This window comes from Ammospiza nelsoni, chromosome 21 (genome assembly GCF_027579445.1).
Source record: "Ammospiza nelsoni isolate bAmmNel1 chromosome 21, bAmmNel1.pri, whole genome shotgun sequence".
Classification (NCBI taxonomy): domain Eukaryota; kingdom Metazoa; phylum Chordata; class Aves; order Passeriformes; family Passerellidae; genus Ammospiza; species Ammospiza nelsoni.
The window spans coordinates 10,608,634-10,629,553 of record NC_080653.1 but is presented as its reverse complement, the minus strand read 5'-3'; the positions used below and the strand labels follow the sequence as shown (position 1 = coordinate 10,629,553).

Below are 20,920 nucleotides of genomic sequence, written 5' to 3'. Positions count from 1 at the left end.
TATTCTTTTGACTTTTAAGAAAATGCTTTCATTCCCTGCTGGAATACTGGAACAGACCCATCCCTGGGAGTGTCCAAGGACAGGAGCAGCCTGGACTGGTGGAAGTGTCGGGGATGAGATGAGATTTAAAGTCCCTTCCAACCCAAACCAGTCAGGGAATCTCTGATCCTGTGAATTTTGATACTCAGAATCCCCTGCCTTTGTCTGCAGGTTTTGGGCCTGGTGTCTGGGGTTATTTTGGTGGTTTTTTTTTTCCTTTAATGCCTCCTGCAGCTTTGCCTGAGGTGGGAGGTTCTGCAGCTTGTGAATCTCAGAGTCCTTGTGCAAGCAGGGAAATCAGTGCTTGGAGCAGAGCTGGTTTTGATCCCGCACTCAGGGGTTCAGCTCTGCCCTTTTAACGTTTCATTTCCCACCAGTGCCCCTTGCTTTGCCCTCCAGGGGTGGCTGTTCACTCGGGTTTGGCTTTGTCCTTTGTCCTGCAGTGCTGAGAGCCCAGTTTGGGGCAGCCATGGAGGATTCCTCAGAGGCCAGCAAGGCCGTGGATGCCAACGCTCACTCGCGCTTCATCATCGGCTCCGTGTCCGAGGACAACTCCGAGGATGAGACCAGCTCCCTGGTGAAGCTGGACCTGCTGGAGGAGAAGGAGAGGTCCCTGTCCCCTGCCTCAGTCTGCTCCGACTCCCTCTCGGACCTGGGGCTCCCCAACGCTCAGGATGGCCTGGCCAGCCACATGAGGTATGGGCACAGTTACATCAAAGTTCTCCATTAGATAAAATAGTTAACCCACATGAGGTATGGGCACAGTTACATCAAAGTTCTCCATTGGATAAAATAGTTAACCCACATGAGGTATGGGCACAGTTACATCAAAGTTCTCCATTGGATAAAATAGTTAACCCACATGAGGTATGGGCACAGTTACATCAAAGTTCTCCATTGGATAAAATAGTTAACCCACATGAGGTATGGGCACAGTTACATCAAAGTTCTCCATTGGATAAAATAGTTAACCCACATGAGGTATGGGCACAGTTACATCAAAGTTCTCCATTGGATAAAATAGTTAACCCACATGAGGTATGGGCACAGTTACATCAAAGTTCTCCATTAGATAAAATAGTTAACCCACATGAGGTATGGGCACAGTTACATCAAAATTCTCCATTAGATAAAACAGTTAACCCACATGAGGTATGGACAGAGTTAAATCAAAGTTCTCAAATAAAATAGTTAAGACATGTGAGGTATGGATACAGAGTTAAATCCAAGTTCTCACATGAGGTACGGACACAGAGTTAAATCCAAGTTCTCAAATAAAATAGTTAAGCCACGTGAGGTAAGGACACATAGTTAAGTCAGTTCTCCATTAAATAAAATAGTTAAGCCACATGAGGTATAGATACATGGTTAAATCAAAGTTCTCGATTAAATTAAATGGTTAATTAAAGTTCTCCAGTCTTTTTACCCTGTCAGTTCCAAAGATAATCCAAAGTTCAGCTTTATATCTGTGTTTGGCTTCAAGTGTTGCTCTGGCATTTTGTTTTTAAATGGCCACTTGTCTGTATCAAACCCTTTGATTTTCCTTTGCTTTTAGTGAAATATTTGTGCCTAGATTCCTTAAGCACCTTGCCTGTCTTGTCCTGATTTCAGAAAATGGAAGTGTCTTCACTGAGATATTTCATAAGTTTTCACTCGTGTGTGGTTTTTCTGGGCCCTGTTTGTTGAGAGCAAGAACAACATTTGCCTGTTTTGTCTTTGCATGGATTTGCTGCTTTCAGTGTAGCCAAAGAATTGGCAGTGAGTTGGATCAGTGGCTCCGTACTGGAATTTTTTTGGTTAGAATAGGGAAAATTGTGCTGGTTGTAGTAAAGCCTGGAGTCCTGCAGCCTGGCTTTGCTCTCCCACGGACCCTTCATTTATTTGCCATATTCCAGGAGGTTCAGGCTCTGTGTGCCTGTGCCTTCCCATCCCAGGAAATGCAGGAACACCCAGGACAGAGTGGATCCCACTCCAGTTTCACTGGACAGCCCCTCACTGCCTTTGCTGTGCTGCTTTTGAAGGAATTTCCATTCCAGCAAGTTTCCTGACCAGTTTATATTTACACAACTATATATGTAAATATAAAATATCATATTTAATATTTAATATAATATTATATAAACCAACCAGCTAATCCTTGTTTTGTGTTTTACTGGTTCCTTTGCTTGTGCAGGCTGAGGAAAAGTGAAAAGGTTATAATATTTCCTTTTTTTGGTGTTTCCCATCCCATTTTCAGAGAGAAGCTCAGGGATCACACAGTCCCAAACCCCAGATGGGACAGAGGGGACATTGCTCTGGGCATTGCTCTGAGGCATGTCCAGCCAGCTGGCACTTGCACAACTGATGCAAAACCTTAAAGCAAATTTACACAGGGCTGCCTTTCCACAGCCTGCCAGGTGCAACGATCTGGCAGCACAAAAGGTGATTTTGGAGCAGGAAACTGTAACTATATACAGCTTAGGTGCTCATCCAATTTCTTCTGTTCCTAACCACAAGTGTGTAAATGGAAATATCAGAGGAAGAAACTTTCAGGGCAGTGTCTGGCCCCAGAGTGCAATAGGTGTGCAACCTTGGGCACCTCTGTTGTAACCTGCTTACTTTGGCAGCCCCTTTGGGGAACTCTTGACTTTTGAGTTAAATTGGAGAGAAATGCCAATTCAAATAGAAAAGTTACAGCACTGTGGGCTGTTTTTCTAAGATAAACTGAGGTGAGCTGAAATACTTTTCAGGATGGTTGTCCCTTTCATCAGGAGATTTCTAAATCATGTTTGCAGATGGAGAAACTGAGACAAAGACAACAGCAAGAGACAAGTTCAACAGCTTGCCTGGAGTCACTTTGTGTCACTTAATGGGACAGAGGTGCCCTGGCTTCCAGCTTCCTTTGGGTGGTCACAAAGGTACCACACAGTGTCAGGTGATAAAGGAGATTTCACAGGCAGTTCTGTACCCTGGGACACAAGGTGCAGGTCCAGGGGACCGTAACTTTTGGAAGAAGTTGCCAAAAACCTTTTCCACTTGCTGGTGATTTTCCCACAGGGTTAAAATGGAGATGGCTCTGTTTGGGGTGAGGGGCTTTGCTGCAGGGCAGTCCTCAGGGAGCAATTACAGTTAAAATGCAGGATTTACTCAGCTGCCAGAGGGTCTGTGAGGGCAGGTTTGTGTGACCTATTGATCTGGCAGTGTTAGTGCTGTTGCTGAAGTCACTCCTGCCGGGACAGGTTGTGCACTCTGGGCTCTCCTGCCCTGGGGATCCATGGAGACCTTCAGGTGTGCCAGCTGGCTGCTGCTCTGAGGCTTAAAATGAGCTTCCAATTGCTGTGTGGGTCATCAGCATCCAGAAATGTGTGTGGGGACAGTGACCACCCAGGCTGAGTGTTCAGGGGGTCTCTGTTGCATTTTGCACCTTTCAATAATAAATCCTAGCCTGCCTTTTTTTGTTTTTCCTTTTTTCTGCCTGTGTTGTCTCTGAGTTCAGAATTTTCCATCAGCGCTTCCAACCAGCCCTGCTGGGACACAGTTTTCCTTGAAGTGACCTGTAACAGAGTTGCTGAGCTCCTTTCTGAAGTTTTAGTGGCAGATTGAGTAAACTCCTCCATAAATGCCACTTGGAAAGCACTTTGGGCCCATCTGTCTTGTTTAATAAATTGTTGTTGATTATTGCTAAATTTAATTCCTAGTTTCCGAGACGGTATCTTGTATCAAATTCTTGTTTAAAATAGAACAAAACCTGGATGTCTTCTGGTGTTTGTCCATCAGGGCTCTGGTTTCATAAGCAGTGACATGGGTGCACAGTCACCTGACAATCCACTTGTATCAGCTGAAAGCCAAATTTTTGGATGCAGTTCAGCTGTTACCTCACATGAAGCCCACAGAGTTTTAGCTTGCTGCTCCTAATACTGGATGGACTCCTCGGTGTCTCAATAAATTATGGGGATGCTTAAGCAGAACTAATCATCTGCTAAAGGAAATTTGGCCAAACGCCCCAATTTCAGCCTGGGCAGCAGGGGCTGAGCGTGCCCTGCCTGGCAGAGGGACAAGGTGCCTGCTTAGAGTGGCTGCACAGAGCCCTGGGTGCAATGAAAGATCCTTTTGAGCCTGTTCTGAATGAAAAAATTCCTTTGCAGCCCAGCAGGTTGTGGCTGGAGCCGCACTGAGGAGCGTTGATGCTGTGGTTTTGGGCCAGCTGTGGGCAGGGAGGCACAGATGTGCTGTGGGGCTGCTCCAAGGGGATTTCTCCTCTGCTGCATGGAGGAATCCTTCTGCTCCAGGCTGTCTGCAGGCTCGGGATCAATATGCACTGTCTGCACCTTTGTATGCACAAACAGAATTGGGTTTGTGCTGTCTGAGCCCCTCAGCTAAAGGAGTCTCCCTGCCTGGTTTGGCTTGCACATCACAGGTGCGCAGGGAAACTTTCTGGTCGTGCTTCCCCTTCATCTCTATCCTCAAAATGATTCCCCCTCTGGCTCTCCCTGTGCTGGAGCTTCTGTGTGGGCAGATTTCTGAGGAAGGAACATTTCCTCTGTCCCAGCCTGGCCGTGGATGCTTCCAGGGATGGCCCCAGCTTCTCTGGGCACCCTGTGCCAAGCCCTCCCCAGCCTCACAGGGAGCAATTTCTGCTTTATTTCCAACCTGAACCTGCCCTCCTTCAGCTTAAGGCCATGAACTTCATCCACCTGCAGTGAAAAGGTGACTTCCTCCTCTCTCTGTTGAGAGAACAGGTGGTTTGGCCTCGTGGCTGTGCCTGGTTGTACTGATAAGGTGGGAATTGCACATGGGAATTGAGCTCCTTCCTTCCCTGGAAGCTGCTCTGCTCCCTGAACAAACACGGTGTAGCTCTGCCTGCCTCTCTGAAGCTGTGTTCTTGTTTTGGTGTTGTTTTACTGCCTTTAGCCTCAGTTAACAGAAATGTCCTCTCCAAGTTCAGTCATTTGTTGGGAGATTGTGCAGAGATTCCCTGGCTGGGACAGCCCAGTGTGACAGCCACGTGCTCGCTTATCTGATCCTCCTGCCTGAGAGATAACCAATCTCAGCGTGGTGAATTTAATGTGAGACACCCCCCCTGCCCCAGCTGGTGTAAAAGGGTCCATTCTGGTGGTGTGCAGATCAGATCTGTCCAACACCTGAACTCTGCCCAAGAGCACTGCAGGGCTCCCTGCCAGGACTCCAGTTCCTCTCACTGCTGCACAGCTCTCTGCTGTTGTTGTTATTCACTTTTATCTTGGTGCCAGGGCTTGACATGGAGACCTTTGGGCTGTCTGCTGCTCTGGGAACATGTGGAGTTTTATACTTCACGAAGATGGAAAAGCAAAGCTCTTTTGGTTCTTTCTAGGAACTGGAGTATGGATATTAATTTGATTTTAGCTTGGCTGTTCACCTGGATTGATGTGGATTCGGTGGATGTTTGAGTGCCAGGGTGTTGCTTTTGGGCTTGCAGGGAAGCTCAGTGATTTGGGCTGTGTGTGCTGGGAATGTGTGTCCTTTGATTTGGGCTGTGTGTGCTGGGAATGCTCCTGTTCCAAATGCACCTGGCACGGCAGGTGAGCAGCCAGGTGTGTGACTAGGAAGGGAACTTCTGCCAAACTGTTGGCACTGGGTAATTTGGGAGGAATCCTGGCAGCTTGTACCCATTTGGGCTCTGTAAATATTCCAGCTTTAGGCTAAAGACCTGCCTGGGCTGATGCTGCATTCTGTGTTAGCAGGGAAGGGAAGTTACCTGCCAGGCAGTGCAGGGAGGGCTGGCTCTGTTCTGTGCTTTATTTCATTCTATCCTATATTATTTAATTCTGTCCTATTCCCTGAAATCCTGAGGCTCAGCTCATGTCAGAGCCGAGTCAGGTTTCATTTGTTTTGACCTGTAGGTCCAAGCCAGAGCTTCACCTGCAGGAGCTCTGTGCCACTGTGTGTGTGTGCCTGCACCAGCTGCCTGTGGCATTCCCTCAGAGCTGTCCCTGTCCCCTCCCCACCCCTCCTGACAACCCCACACTGGCTGCTGTAGTTGTAGACTGGCTAGTCCTTTTGGGCTGAGCGTTTTGTATCAGGAAAGGTCAGTTAGGTGAGAGGCAAGGTTTTGTCCTCTGTTGAGGAGGTTAGTTATGCTTAGATGGTGGGTTAAGGGGTTAAAGTACCCTAGAGATGTGGAGAAGTTTGAGAGAGGGGTTTGTTTTGTGAGCATAAGTGTTTGGGCTATTTCTGAGATTTCTAGGGCTAAAGCAATGCCTAGGGCTGTTACAACCAGGCTGTTGCAATCCTGCAAATGCATTGAGCCCCTGGGGTCACAGAGCCTGCAGCAGCTGGGGATGTGCTCGCCTGGACAGGATTCCCAGTGGGTGCTGCATCGGATGTTCACCCGTGGGTGCTGCATCCTTCCCTCCCTTGGGTGCTGCTGCATCCTTCCTGTGGGTGCTGCATCCTCCTGGGTGCTTCAGCATCCCTCCCTTGGGCACTGCATCCCCTCCCATGGGTGCTGCATTTCCCTGGGTGCTGCTCCATCCTCCTCCCTGTGGGTGCTCCTGCATCCCTCCCGTGGCTGCTGCATCCTTCCCTGTGGGTGCTGCTCCATCCTCCTCTCCCTTGGGTGCTGCTGCATCCCTCCCGTGGGTGCTGTATCCCTCTGGGTGCAGCATCCCTTCCTCCCGTGGGTGCAGCGCCGCCCGTGGGTCCGGGATCTCCCCGAGCCCCGGTGCTCGGAGCAGCCGCGGTGGGCTCATTGCTATTACGCGGCTCATTACTATTACGTTGCTCATTCCGCTACTCACTGCTCGTTGCGTAACGGCGGCCGGGCTGTCCCTGCCCCGATCAGCCGCTCCGCTGACGGCAGGAGGGAGGGAAGGAGGGACGGACGGAGGCCGGTCCCCGTGCTGCGTCACCGCCACTGTGTCACCGTCACCGCGAGGGTGGCGCGGCGGGGCAGCCGCACACAGCTGGCGGCCTTGGGGCACCCGCGATGGGCCCTGCTCGCAGGACGAGCCCGGTGAGGCTCCCGGCAGCGTCTCCGTGAGCTGCAGGGCTGCGGGGAGGAGCTGCGAGCGGCCCCAGCTCGGCGATTCCTCACCCACTCACTCGGCATGGAGGATTCTGCGGAGCAGAGTCAGGAGATGAGGTACCACATGCTGCAGAGGTAAGGATCGCTGATCTGCCTGCCTGGCCTCTGCTGGGGATGCTCTCTGAGCTCCTGGGGTTCATTTCATCCTCTGGAACTCTGGAACAGCCCCTGGGCTCTGTGCTGGGGATGCTCTCTGAGCTCCTGGTGTTCATTTCATCCTCTGGAACAGCCCCTGGGCTCTGTGCTGGGGATGCTCTCTGAGCTCCTGGGGTTCATTTTATCCCCTGGGCTCTGTGCTGGGGATGCTCTCTGAGCTCCTGGTGTTCATTTCATCCCCTGGGCTCTCTGTGCATGCAGCCTGTGACAGAGGTGCCAGGGTGCAGCTCAGCTGGGGCATCAGGGTTCTTCAAGTTAGAGGTTCTGCACAACTTTTACCCCTCTGTGTCCTCATTCATATTTAAATTGATTTCAGCATTGTCTGGGGCTAAATTACACAGGGACTTTCTCAGAGATCTCCTCACAGGAGCCTCTGGATTTCAGTGCTGGCAGTGAAATGCACAGGGCTGTGCACAGTGCACTGGTGTATTTCATATAGAGAAATAGAAAGGTAAACTTCAGATAAATACAACTGTGGAGGTGATTTGCATATAAATATAGAGGTGTGTAACATGCACAAAAATACACTTACATTAGTTATATAGATGTATGTTTTATAAATATACTTGTACTATCTATACACACATAGAGGTATATATACAAACACATAGGTATGTTACATATATACAAATAAAGGGGAGAAAAGCATTTTGAAAATTCCTCCACCACAAACCATGGCAGTTGTGAGCAGGTTAATAGGGATGACAGTCGCTAACTCAGCATTTATTCTGTTTTGTTTTGATAGATCCATACTTTCTTCCCTCCTGTCCAGCTTCTACCTCATCTTATCCTGCAAAAAACCCCAACTCTTCTGTTTTGATTACAGTGTGCAGCCTGTGATTATTGATAAATAAACTTGGTGTTCTTGGCATGCTCACAAATCAAACTGTAGTTGTTTATGTCCAAATGTTTGTTGCATCCTGAGTTATGAACCTCAGGCTCTGTTGACATGTTGCCTGGAGCAGTATCTTTGTGTGTGGTAATTTCTTGGTGGGACAGTTCATATTTAAACATGTTCACAAATCCTCACCTTGGCATTCTGATCTTGTTTTTGTTGAGACTGCTCTAAGTAACCCTGTAATGCATAAACCTCTCTGGCTCCTTGGACTGTGCTCCTTCCTTGCCAGGAAGACTCTGACCCCCTAAATGCATCCATTTAGTAGAAATTCAACCTTAACTGCACCTTTGCTCTCTTTCTTGCCTGTTTCTCCTGTCCTTGCATTCCCAGGCTGAGTTCACAGCAGTGTGAGAACTTTTGGGGACAGCTCTGAGTTTGGTGACAATGTCTGGAAGTGCAGCTGGGTGGAAGAAGGGAAAGTACCAGGGGCTGAACCTGTGCGCACAGAGCTTGTTCTGTGCCTTTCTCTGGCTCTCAGCTCCTCTCTGAGATAAGATAGTTGAGCGGATGGAGTTGTTGTGACCTAGCACAGGTCCCAGGGTGTCACTGGCAGGGACAGCCTTGCTCTGCGGTGTCCCTGTGCTCCTGGTGAGGTGCTGAGGAGGCTCTGTGCTCCATGTGGGGAAACCTTCATGGCCACAAGGGCTTTCTGAGGGAATGTCAGAGGGAATTCCCTGCCAGGCTGTGGCCAGGCCCCTGGAGCAGCAGCTCCCTCCAGCAGGGATGCTCCAGCAGCAGCTCTGGGGCTCCCTGGCCTTGGTGGCAGAAGGAAACCTGTGCCTTGGCTTCTCCTGGTGCTGCTTTTCCCTTTGTGCCCTCCCCCAGCTGCTCTCCCTGCATCCCATGCCATTCCCAGGGGAATTGGGGATTACTCAATGGAGCAGCTGAGTAGGGCAGAGGTTCTGTCCAGAGGTCTCCTGGGCACAGATCTGCAGTGACCCTTGGTGCTGCTGAGGCTTCCCAGAGCTCTGAGCTGAGATCCTCATTCCTGAGGATTCTGAATTGTTCATTCTGAGCTGAGATCCTCCTTCCCAATCCTCATTCCTGAGGATTCTGAATTGTTCATTCTGAGCTGAGATCCTCATCCCAATCCTCATTCCTGAGGATTCTGAATTGTTCATTCTGAGCTGAGATCCTCATCCCAATCCCCATTCCTGAGGATTCTGGATTCCTCATTCTGAGCTGAGATCCTCATCCCAATCCCCATTCCTGAGGATTCTGGATTCCTCATTCTGAGCTGAGATCCTCATCCCAATCCTCATTCCTGAGGATTCTGAATTGCTCATTCTGAGCTGAGATCCTCATCCCGGTCCTCATTCCTGAGGATTCTGGATTCCTCATTCTGAGCTGAGATCCTCCTTTCCAATCCTCATTCCTTCATAAAGGTCTGTGCTGGTGCCAGGGGCAGGGGAAGGGCTTCCCTGTGCTCCTGGGGAGGGAAATCTGGGGAAATCACAGTAAAAACAAGTGATCTGTGGGCTGAGCAGAGGTGAAGCTTCAGTGCCTGTGACATGGAAAGTGTCGCATGAATTCCCTGATTTCCAGCCATGCTGCACCTGGGCAGGCACTGGGTGTGAGGAGCAGCTCTGTGCTCTCCCCTGGAATTTCCTCTCACAGACTGAGCTTTGTGAGCCCTGGCAAAGCAGAGCCAGAGGGGATCTGTGCCTGTGGTGTTGCTGTGGGAGCTGGAGCAGGAGGAGGGGAGGTGGCCGTGCCATTCCCACACACAGGAGCTGTGGCAGGGCACGGGGCTGGGCTTGGCAGGCACAAAATTGGCTTTCTGTGCTTGGAGTAGGAGTAATGTGATTAATTTGTCCTCTGGCTCCCAGAGCTTTTGAGGAAGATATTAAAGACTGGGTAGTGGAGAGCTCCTGGAAGATGATTTCCACAGCCAGTCTGAGTCTCTCATTTGCACCTGGAGATAAATTTGCTGTGCTTTCCAAGAGGATTTCCTTACAGAGCCTGATCTTTGCAGCTTGTTTTGCCAAAGCCAGAAATCACTGTAGTTTCCAGCTTCTCTGGATGGATTGAAGGCAATCTGGTGGAGCATTGTTCTGTGTTGGGACAGCAACACACAGCAGATGTAATTTTACCTATTTATGTTTTGACATAGCTGGGATTTTTCCAGATAACCTGAAACTTTTGGAAATAACTGAAAAGTAGTTTAAAAGGAGTTATCCCTGCGAAACACAGCACCAGTTTGAGGGTCTGGGGGCAAGGAGAGATTCCGCTTGTCTGACTGGGGAGCGTGGCCAAAGAGAACCTTCCCATTGCTCACACGCTTTGTTCTGCTGGTGTCCGGCTGTCCTGACAGGCTGTTTGTCCGTCCCTCTCCCCAGGCCCAGCATGTCTGGTTTGCACCTTGTCAAGCAGGGCCGGGACAGGAAGAAGGTGGATGTGCAGCGGGATTTCACCGTGGCTTCTCCGGCAGAGTTTGTGACTCGCTTTGGGGGCAATAAAGTTATTGAGAAGGTAACTCCCTGTCCTGTTCCAGATATCCCAGCTCCTCTCTGCAGCTCTGCCTCGTCTCTCTGAGGCTGTACACTGCAGGTATCAAATTACCGATGTTTCTGAGCTTGGAGGTTGTGCTTCTGCCTGGAATCATCGTGTTTCCTTTTAATCTGTGATGAACAGATATCTGATTATTTTATCTTAAAGTAATAAGAAAAAATATGTGAGTGAGCCAGAGCACTTCTGCTGGTACAGAAGGATTTATAGACAGAAAAAAACAAAAGTAGACTGGAAAAACATTAAGAAATGTATTTTAAAATGCTTAATAATTTGATTTGAGTCCTTCTGCTCTTTAATCCAACCAAGGCATAGCACATTAAAATTTTGTGTTGAAACAGGAGCTGCTCTCTGAACTGACAGATGTGCCATGAGCAGGATGCTGGCTGAAAAGCTGCACAGCCCCAAACTGGGCAATAAATCTGTGGGGGGGAAAAAACTTCTTTAATGATTGTTAACATGTAAATATAAAAATAGAAAATATACAAATATAAACTTGTAAATATAAATATACAAGCATATATTTTTGTGCTATTTATATAAACATAAAAGATATAAATATAAAACATATAATAATGTACATTTATAATATATAAATAATAATAATATATAAGAAATATATTATTTATATTTTATACACATATATAAATATATAAATATGAATAAATATATAAATACAAATTTTGTGCTATGTATATAAATATAAAATATATTAATATAAAAGATATTATAATATATATTTATAATATATAAATAATACTGTATGATAAATATATAGCATATATTTTATATAAATATAGAATATATAAATATATAAAATATGAATAACTATATAAATATAAATTTGGTGCTATTTAGACTCTGTTTGATGCCAGCTTCTGATGCCCCCAGGTGCTGATAGCCAACAATGGCATTGCAGCAGTGAAGTGCATGAGGTCCATCCGCCGCTGGTCCTACGAGATGTTCAGGAACGAGAGGGCCATCAGGTTCGTGGTCATGGTCACCCCTGAGGACCTCAAAGCCAATGCAGGTGAGCTGGGCAGGGTCACAGCCTCCTCCTGGCCCTGGGAGGGCTCAGCCTGGGGAAAGCAGGATTTTTAGAGTGAGTCCTGCTCTAAAAAAGCAGGATTTTTAGAGTGAGTCCTGCTCTAAAAAAGCAGGATTTTGGAGTGAGTCCTGCTCTAAAAAAGCAGGATTTTTAGAGTGAGTCCTGCTCTAAAAAAGCAGGATTTTGGAGTGAGTCCTGCTCTAAAAAAGCAGGATTTTTAGAGTGAGTCCTGCTCTAAAAAAGCAGGATTTTAGGCTGCTGTTAGATTTGCGGGCTGAATGGACCCCCTGTGTTTGCAGAGTACATTAAAATGGCAGATCACTACGTGCCCGTGCCAGGAGGACCCAACAACAACAACTATGCAAACGTGGAGCTCATCCTGGACATTGCCAAGAGGATCCCAGTGCAGGTGAGAGGTGCCACAGACCCTGGGCTGTCTCCTGTCCTTCAGGAAGGAGCTGTGCTGGGGAGCAAAGCAGGACAAAGAAACTGGAATTCAAACCAGATGGGCACCCAATTGCAGCCCATGGGACAGTGCAGTGGCTGTCCCAGTAGGAATATCTGCAGGAGAAGGAGATCCCTGCAGCCCTGCACTTTCCTGCACCCAGATCTTCCTCAGATCCTCCTCACCCAGATCTTCCTCACCCAGCTCCTCCTCAGCCTGCTTGCACTTGCCTGCAAGGTGCAAGCCACCCTTGAAATTCAGCACACCCTGCAGCTCAGAGGCTGTTCTGAGGCTGTTTTCCATGAGGAAAAGAAAGACTTGGAGTGTTTGCATGTGTCTGTTTCTGCTCACTTGCTTGTTGCATTCAGACAAAGAGCAAATTGTTTGTTTTCTCCTGCAGGCTGTGTGGGCTGGCTGGGGCCATGCATCAGAGAACCCCAAACTGCCAGAACTTCTCCACAAAAACGGGATTGCATTCATGGGTGAGGAGATGGACTGCCATTCTGGTGTCTGTTCCTTGTTTGGAGTGGGGAGGTTTAGGGGGATAGAAACCCTGAGCCCAAGAGAGAGCCATGAGGAGTGGTCTGCAGTGCAGGGTGGATGAAATGTTCTTTACAGCAGTCCTTGTATGGAAGAAGGGGAAAGTTTTCCAAAACAGTCTTTAATGTAGAGGTAAAAAATCAGAAAATATTCCTGTTAAAGCAGATTGTCCCTGTACTCGTTTTAAAGAGGGCTCAGTTTTATGGGAGGGGTGGAGTTTTTCCTAAATCAGATTTCTGGACCTGCCCTAATGTCCAAACCCCTGTGTCTCTCTCATGCATGGTCTTTGCTCTCTGCAGGTCCTCCCAGCCAAGCCATGTGGGCCTTAGGAGATAAAATTGCCTCTTCCATCGTGGCTCAGACTGCTGGCATCCCAACTCTTCCCTGGAGTGGCAGTGGTAAGAGGGAAGTTGTCCTGTGTTTATCAAGAGCATCCTGATCTTCTTTCCCTCCAGCATGTCCAATTTTTAAGAAGCTCTGTGCTCACAAGTGTGTTCCAGGAGATGTTCCATCTGTTCAGGCTTTCCCATTTGTGCTGTCTGCCCAGCACACCAGTGACATTGGGGGTGAGATGAGCCTGGGGTGGTGGGAGAAGCTGGCAGCATGCAGAGGAGGGATGGGAGGGGATGTGAGCAAACATGGAAGAGGTTCTTCCCTGGAGTGCAGCTGATGCTCACAGGCTCACCTGGTCTGATGGGAGCTGTCCCTGCCCTGGAACAAGGTGATCCTCGAAGTCCCTTCCAGCCCAAAGCCCCCCATGATCCTGTGCAGCTTTGGAGCCCATGCTCTGCTGCCATGGAATTCCTCTGCAGCTCCAAAGCACTGTAAATAACAGCCTGCTTCTCACAGATAAATGGAGGGGGATGTGATGGATTGGATAAAAACCCTTGCTCCCCAGAGATCAGCAATGTCTGTTACCCTCTGCACTCTCCTTTTCTGAGGGCTGCCAGCCCTTGCTCAGCACTGTGACTGTCACTTGTGTCCTGCAGTGGCTCCTCACAGCCTGGCAGCACTGGGAGCTCAGAGGGTGCTGAGGACATTTCTTGTGTTTAAAGGTGGTGATTTATGTAGATTGTGCACATTTTAACTGTAGCTAGACCAACTCAGGGGGTTCCTCTGCCCCAGTGGTTGGGACTTGACCCCTGTCAATTATTGGATAGACAGAGGAGATGAATGGGTTCATTTAGAGGGGCTTTATCAGACTTCAGCTGGAAATACAGACTCCAGTCTGGCTTTGTCAGTTTGTGGTCTGGTTTTAAGTCATTTTGTGCTCCAGGGCTGCGAGTGGACTGGCAGGAGAACGACCTCCAGAAGCGAATCCTGAGCGTTCCCCAGGAGCTCTACGAGAAGGGCTACGTCAGGGACGCTGATGATGGCCTCAGGGTGGGTCTGGGGGCTTCCAGGGTGGGTCTGAGGGTTTTCATGTTACCCAAATTTTTAAATTATTTTCTGTATTACACAAAAGCTTTTCTGTGAATTCGTAGATTTAATAACATTGAAGCACTGACAAAACATTTTGTGATCGCTTGCAGAGGTCAGAGTTCTCTGTAATCACAAAATCCCTGCTGATTTTTCCAGCTACAAGCACTCTTGCCAATGGGGTATTTGGTTTCTATGCCATTGGTTGCTAAATAGTCAGATGTGGATGTGAATCAGAAGGGATATAAGGAAATAACGATCTTGTCGCTGGATTCTGCTGCCTTTTTGTCCTTACCCTGCTGCCTTTTTGTCCTTACCCTGCTGTTCTGCTCCTCTTGCCAGGCTGCTGAGGAGGTTGGCTACCCTGTCATGATCAAGGCCTCTGAAGGAGGAGGAGGAAAAGGGATCAGGAAAGTGAACAATGCAGATGACTTCCCCAACCTGTTCAGACAGGTGATGCTCCCACTCCCCTGGGCCGCTTTACTCTCGGTGTTCAGGCTGGGTCTGTGGGACCTCAGCACCGAGGGCGCCTCTCACACGGGGTGCTCTGCCTCTCTCTGCCCCTGCTGCAGGTTCAAACAGAGGTGCCAGGCTCCCCCATCTTTGTGATGAGGCTGGCCAAGCAGTCCAGGCACCTGGAGGTGCAGATCCTGGCAGACCAGTACGGCAACGCCATCTCGCTCTTCGGCCGCGACTGCTCCGTGCAGCGCCGCCACCAGAAGATCATCGAGGAGGCCCCAGCCTCCATTGCCACCTCTGCAGTGTTTGAGCACATGGAGCAGGTGAGAGGGGCTCTGCAGCTTGCCCTGCCCTGCCAGCACTTGGTATTTTTGTTTTATATTTGCATTGTTGAGTGTTTTAAAGGAGCAATGCAGCGTTGTGTCTCTCCACCTGCTTGGCGTGGGCAGCCACTCACATTCCCACACTAAATCTCACCAACAGCTAAATCTCCGGTCTTCCACACTAAATCTCCAACACCAACAGCTCCTTTCAAAGATAAATGCCCCCCCAGAAAGGGGAGGAAAGTGTGCTTTAAATGTGTTACCATATCAAAAGCAAGTTTCAGGAGCTGCAGGAATTGCCTGATGTTGAGTGTTGCAAATATTTGCTTCAAACTCTGCCTTCTGTGAATTGTAGATGAAATAAGTCAGAAATCAAAACTCCACTGGCTTTTCTCTTGGGCCTGTTACAAGTGTTGGGGTGTTTCAGAATGGCAGCAGAAATCTGGAGTGGGTGTGCTGGGTGAACAGAGCGAGCAGGGGTGTCTGGCAATGCAATATTCTTGTTTTGTGTGACTGGCAATGCAATATTCTTGTTTTGTGTGTCCCAGTGTGCAGTGAAGCTTGCCAAGATGGTGGGCTATGTGAGTGCAGGCACTGTGGAGTACCTGTACAGCCAGGATGGCAGCTTCTACTTCCTGGAGCTGAACCCACGGCTGCAGGTGGAGCATCCCTGCACTGAGATGGTGGCAGATGTCAACCTGCCAGCAGCACAGCTCCAGGTGAGCACACACATGGAATTTCCCACCTTTCAGCAGTTGTTTGATGCTCCCCAAAGGCACCAGGGGTTCCCTCAGAGATCCTGTACAGAGCAGTTTTTGGTGTGCTGTGGCTTGTCAGGCCCTTGTGTGTCCCCCCAGCTTTCCAGCAGTGGGTGGATGCCACAGTCCCCTCACACCTCAGTAAGGCTCTGTGTGATTTTCTAATTCTTTTTTGAACTGTATCTATAAAAAAATAGCCCTACTAATGAACAGGCAAAATGGGATTTTGCTCCATAAGGATGCAGCCAGCAGCTGGTTCTGCAGGTTACTCTGCCCACAGTTTATAATTGCAAAATTCCACAGTTTCCTATAACTAATTAGGGCCCTTCTGCCTCACTGGGACCTCAGTATATTTTTACCAGGCCTAATGCATGCCCATCCTCAGCTGACCTGGCACTGCCAGCATTCCCTGGGGCCTTTTAATCAGTCAATGGAAAATGCTGGCTTGAGGGCTTAAGGTGGATATTGCACTGAGCTGAGCTGTCCTGGGAAGTGTGAATGCTTGCCTCTGTGAGGGGACAAACTCAGTGGCGGGGCTTGTTTATTTATCTATGTTTCCCTCCTCAGATTGCCATGGGGATCCCCCTGCACAGGATCAAGGACATCAGGGTGATGTATGGAGTTTCTCCCTGGGGGGACACCACCATTGACTTTGAGAACTCGGCCCACGTGCCCAGCCCTCGTGGGCACGTCATCGCCGCCCGCATCACCAGCGAGAACCCTGACGAGGTGAGGCCTCCCCTCTGGCCCTGCTGCTCACCCTGGCCTTCCCAGGGCCTCTCCCTGCTGCTGCTGCTGCTCAACGTTTTGGCAGCAAATTTAAGAGGTTCTTCCCTTACCTCACTTAGACTCCGTTAGACACAGCCTGAACTTGTTACACCGCGGTGCAGCGCAAAGAGCTGTTCTCAGAGCCCTCATTCTGGGTTGTTCACCTTTTCTGTAGGGCACAGAGCAATGTCTGAGTGTCTGTCTGTCTTTGCAGGGGTTCAAGCCCAGCTCTGGCACAGTCCAGGAGCTGAATTTCCGCAGCAATAAGAACGTCTGGGGCTATTTCAGCGTGGCTGCTGCAGGAGGGCTCCATGAGTTTGCTGATTCCCAGTTTGGCCACTGCTTCTCCTGGGGGGAGAACCGTGAGGAAGCCATCTCGTAAGTGATGTGGGAGGCCTTAGGAATTGCTTGGCTTTGTCCTCTTTGATCCAGGGAAAACGAGGCTGCTTACTTCTGGGAGCTTCAAGAACAATTTCCCTGTCTTTATCTTGTTTTCCATTTTGTGGCCAGGCTTCTCATCCTGTCTTGCTTTGCAATCCCATTATGTTGCACCTACATTTCTACACTTTTTGCTTAATTTTCTTTCTTTTTCCTCCTTTTTGTTTCATCCCTGCCTTGTATACCTGCTGCTGGGCTGTGACACAGCCACCACAGGGTGAAAATCTCTCTTTAAAGCATCCAAGTGAAGGCTTCTAACAGGGAAACATTGCAAACCTGAGTGAACAATGCTTCAGGATGGTGTGTGAGCCATGCAGTGTCCTCTGTGCTGTGGGATTTTAAAGCACCTGGTCCTCAGGCAGACCTGTCTGACCTATCATCCACGTTTTTCATCCAGAGCCTTTCCCAGTTCCACTCTGGGTGGGGTGGACACCACATCTGTCTGTCTGTCTGTTATACACCCCTGACACGTGGTAGGGCCTGGGTGATGATAGCAGGGGGAACACCTGATCCCACTGGGCTGCTCTGCACACCAGCAGCAGGGAGATCAACATTCTCCCATTCCCAACCATCCCTTCACACCAGCAGCAGGGAAATCAGTATTCTCCCATTTCCAACCATCCCTTCACACCAGCAGCAGGGAAATCAGTATTCTCCCATTTCCAACATCCCTTCAGGACCCTGCTCCATCCAGTGCCCGCGCTCCTCTGCTCTGACCTTCAGGTGCTTTTCTGTCTGCAGCTGCCATTAGGATGGGATAGATAACAGGGCTTCTTTCCCCTTTCAGGAACATGGTGGTGGCTCTGAAGGAGCTGTCCATCCGAGGGGACTTCAGGACCACTGTGGAATACCTGATCAAGCTGCTGGAGACAGAGAGCTTCCAGCAGAACCGCATCGACACGGGCTGGCTGGACCGGCTCATCGCTGAGAAAGTGCAGGTGAGCTGCTTGCCCTGCAGGGACACACCTGGCAGGGGCAGGGGTGGTGTCTGCTGCTGCTAAAGGGTGTAGGAATGGTCACTGTCCACTTGATGAATAAATATTTTCGTGGCATTGCTTCTTACATATATCAGAATCCTAGGTCGTCCCTTTTGGGGAAAGTTGGTCTTAAAGTTGTCCAGAAAATCATTAAGACAATGTTATGTTTGGAATCTGGGACAGATGACAGTGGAAGTGTTGTTGGAACCTCGAGATGTGATCCAGGCAGAAGAAAATGTAGTTTTAAATGGTTACAGAAATAATGGCTTCTGTGTAGGGTTCACATGGCTGCCACACTGACTTGATTTTAGAGTGTTGGCCGTGAACCAAAAATGGAGCTGAGGCTGCTGATTCTTGTAGCTGTGTGTTGAGCTGAGGCTGGGGGAGGTGTGACTGTGGCTGTCCCTTTTTTAGGCTGAGAGGCCTGACACCATGCTGGGGGTGGTGTGTGGGGCCCTGCACGTGGCTGACGTGAGCTTCCGAAACAGCGTCTCCAACTTCCTGCACTCCCTGGAAAGGTGAGAGGCCAAGCTGCTCTCCAGGAATCCCTGCTGCTCTACAGGTTCTGTCAAGTGCAGCCTAGCAATGCTCAGGGGCTGTTATCTGCTGGCTGCTGCCTGGCCCCACGGAGCTCTTTATCTGCTGGGAAAACTGGCAGGTATCTGCATCTGCAAACATCCCCTGCTGGCTGCACAGATTGCTTTGGTTTCTAGCAGGAGCTCCAGAAAATGGCTCAGAAACACGGAGTTCTTGCTCTGTGTGCTGCTAGGGCAGCATCAGGGAGTCTGGAATCACCCAGGAGTGGATGGAAAGGAGAGCAAAGCTGCCCTGTGTGGCTGGAGGGACTTTGTTTGACTTGGTCAAACCGATTCGTGTCTCTCCTAAGAGACTATAAAAACCTACTCCCATCTCTCTGCCAGTGTTTCCTGAAGCCTTGCATGCATCTCTGAAGCTCTTTGGACCGCTGGTAGTCCTTTGGTGGCTTGTGGAAGATCAGTTTTGTTTTGCCCTTCCCTTTCCAGGGGCCAGGTCCTCCCTGCTCACACTCTGCTCAACACGGTGGACGTGGAGCTCATCTACGAGGGACGGAAATACGTGCTGAAGGTACAGAGTGGGACCCACCCCCTGCCTGGGCTGCACATGGCCCCCTGTGCTGCTCTGGCCTCCCCTTTGCACAGATCTGTGCAGGGAGTTCTGTCTGAGCAGGGCTGATGTTCTCTGCTTTAGTGGGTGAAGAAATCAGCAGGGCAACACCCCTTGCATCGCCCCATTGCAATGTCTGTAAACATTTCAGCCTCTTGCTCTGAGCAGGGTGAAATTTGCTTTGTTACAGGCAAAAACTACTACAAAATAGTTTTGTTTTGGTTGGCCAAAACTTCCAGCTGATTTTTCTGAATGTGTAGGTCTGCTCTGCTGGGGTTTTGACACACCAACGTGACAGAATTTGCAGCAATTTCTCCCCATGGTGTTGCTTTTTTTGCTGCATGCAAAAGCCCCATGTTGCAAAACCAAACAAACATATGAAAGTTAGGAAATATTAGACTTAAGGTTGCCTGTGCAATCCTCTTTAGCTTACTGGGGCAAGTTTGTGTTGAAGTTTTTAATGGCAAGACCATAGGCTGTTTTTTTGCAGCAGTGAGAATTCTGCACCTCCCTGGATTTATCTTTGGTGAGGAATAGAAGCATTGAGCAGCAGCTGAAGTGTTCTTTAAAGGATTTACCCAGCTTCAAATAGCAGCTCTGGGGCAGAGACTGGGATAGGATCCCCTTCTCAGGGAGAGCACTTGTTGCTGTGGGACAATTTCTCGTTTTCCTCCCAAATTATCTCCTCCATTATGCAGTGTAAGTGCACAACTGTGCCTTGTAAGGAGATAAGGGTGAGCAAATCGTGATTGCACAACCAAACCTCAACCTTCAGTGCAGAAGTGTGAGAGGATTAAATCAGCATTCATGGACAGCGCTAGTCCTGGCATCTCTTGGCTGCTGTGTCACAGAATCCCAGACTGATTTGGGTTGGCCCTTGTGAAAAGCCTCTCCATTTTTCTTGTGGGCTTTTGGAAGGCTACATTTAAACCTCCCCAGAATTTCTCTTCTCCAGGCTAAACAGTCCCAATTCTCTCAGCCCTGAGCTGCTCCATCCCTCTGCTCACTTGCTTCCTTGCCTTTGTGACCCCAATTTTTTCACACAGCGTCGAACACCTCCGTTCCTCTTCATCAACTCCCGCTATTGCAGCACTTGGAAAACTCTGTGTTGTGTCAGGCAAGACCCTCAGTGCTGTGCTCAGTTCCCTGGGTAATTCCCATTTCTGTGGCTTGGCAGGTGACCAGGCAGTCTCCCAACTGCTACGTGGTGATCATGAACAGCTCCTGCGTGGAGGTGGACGTGCACCGCCTGAGTGACGGCGGGCTGCTGCTCTCCTACGACGGCAGCAGCTACACCACCTACATGAAGGAGGAAGTGGACAGGTAGCAGCTCCATCTTTAGCGTTTGCACTGCTAATGTGAGGTGCATTTGTGACTTCATGCTTCCCGAAAGGTCAGCTGGGAGGGGAGTTCTCTCCTAGGTGGAGTTTACTGGGTGCGCTGTAGGTGAGTTTTGAGACAGAGCAGATCTTGGCTGCTGTTAGAGGAAGGATCTGGCCGTGCACCAAGTGGAGTCCATATTCTTCTCCTTGGTCCTTACAAGTGACTTTTGGGATTATAAAAACAAAAAAAAAAAAAAACCCAGAACCTGAAAATATTTAAAATTCTTGTAATTCCACGGCTGCTTCAGAAATAAAGACAAGTTTTAGTGCATGCCCTCGAAATTCCCTGCAAGGATCAGAGCAGTAAGGGCAGTGAAGGGCATCCCCAGGTCTGGAATGTGAACTCTGCCCCCTCTGCTGTGTTATCTTCTGGGAAAAGTAATGGATCTGCTCAGGAGGACAGAGAATTTGGGTAACACTTGGGTTGCGATCTCCACCTCTCTGTTGGTTGAGGTGTTTTCCTGTAGTTTTGTTTTGAAGTAGAACAGGGAAAGGCAGACTGGATTTTCCCTTTCCCACACCTTTCCCCACGGAATTCTGTCCCTCCCCAGGGAATTCTGTCATGCTGATGTGTCCT

General features: G+C 49.2%; 1 protein-coding gene across 2 annotated transcripts in view; it reads left to right on the top strand.

Moving 5' to 3' along the window:
* The window catches only part of ACACA (acetyl-CoA carboxylase alpha), a 99,253-nt gene that overhangs the window by 4,197 nt on the left and 74,136 nt on the right, over nt 1-20,920 (top strand). For both annotated transcript variants that reach the window (XM_059486719.1, XM_059486720.1), the window contains exons 3-18: nt 483-735; nt 10,475-10,607; nt 11,535-11,673; nt 11,991-12,100; nt 12,537-12,618; nt 12,976-13,074; nt 13,953-14,059; nt 14,438-14,548; nt 14,668-14,877; nt 15,426-15,596; nt 16,203-16,364; nt 16,618-16,781; nt 17,629-17,779; nt 18,233-18,336; nt 18,841-18,922; nt 20,139-20,284. In XM_059486719.1, coding sequence (XP_059342702.1) covers nt 509-735; nt 10,475-10,607; nt 11,535-11,673; nt 11,991-12,100; nt 12,537-12,618; nt 12,976-13,074; nt 13,953-14,059; nt 14,438-14,548; nt 14,668-14,877; nt 15,426-15,596; nt 16,203-16,364; nt 16,618-16,781; nt 17,629-17,779; nt 18,233-18,336; nt 18,841-18,922; nt 20,139-20,284 — 2,198 coding nt within the window. In that variant the 5' untranslated portion in view covers nt 483-508. The remainder of the gene's footprint in view (nt 1-482; nt 736-10,474; nt 10,608-11,534; nt 11,674-11,990; nt 12,101-12,536; nt 12,619-12,975; nt 13,075-13,952; nt 14,060-14,437; nt 14,549-14,667; nt 14,878-15,425; nt 15,597-16,202; nt 16,365-16,617; nt 16,782-17,628; nt 17,780-18,232; nt 18,337-18,840; nt 18,923-20,138; nt 20,285-20,920) is intronic.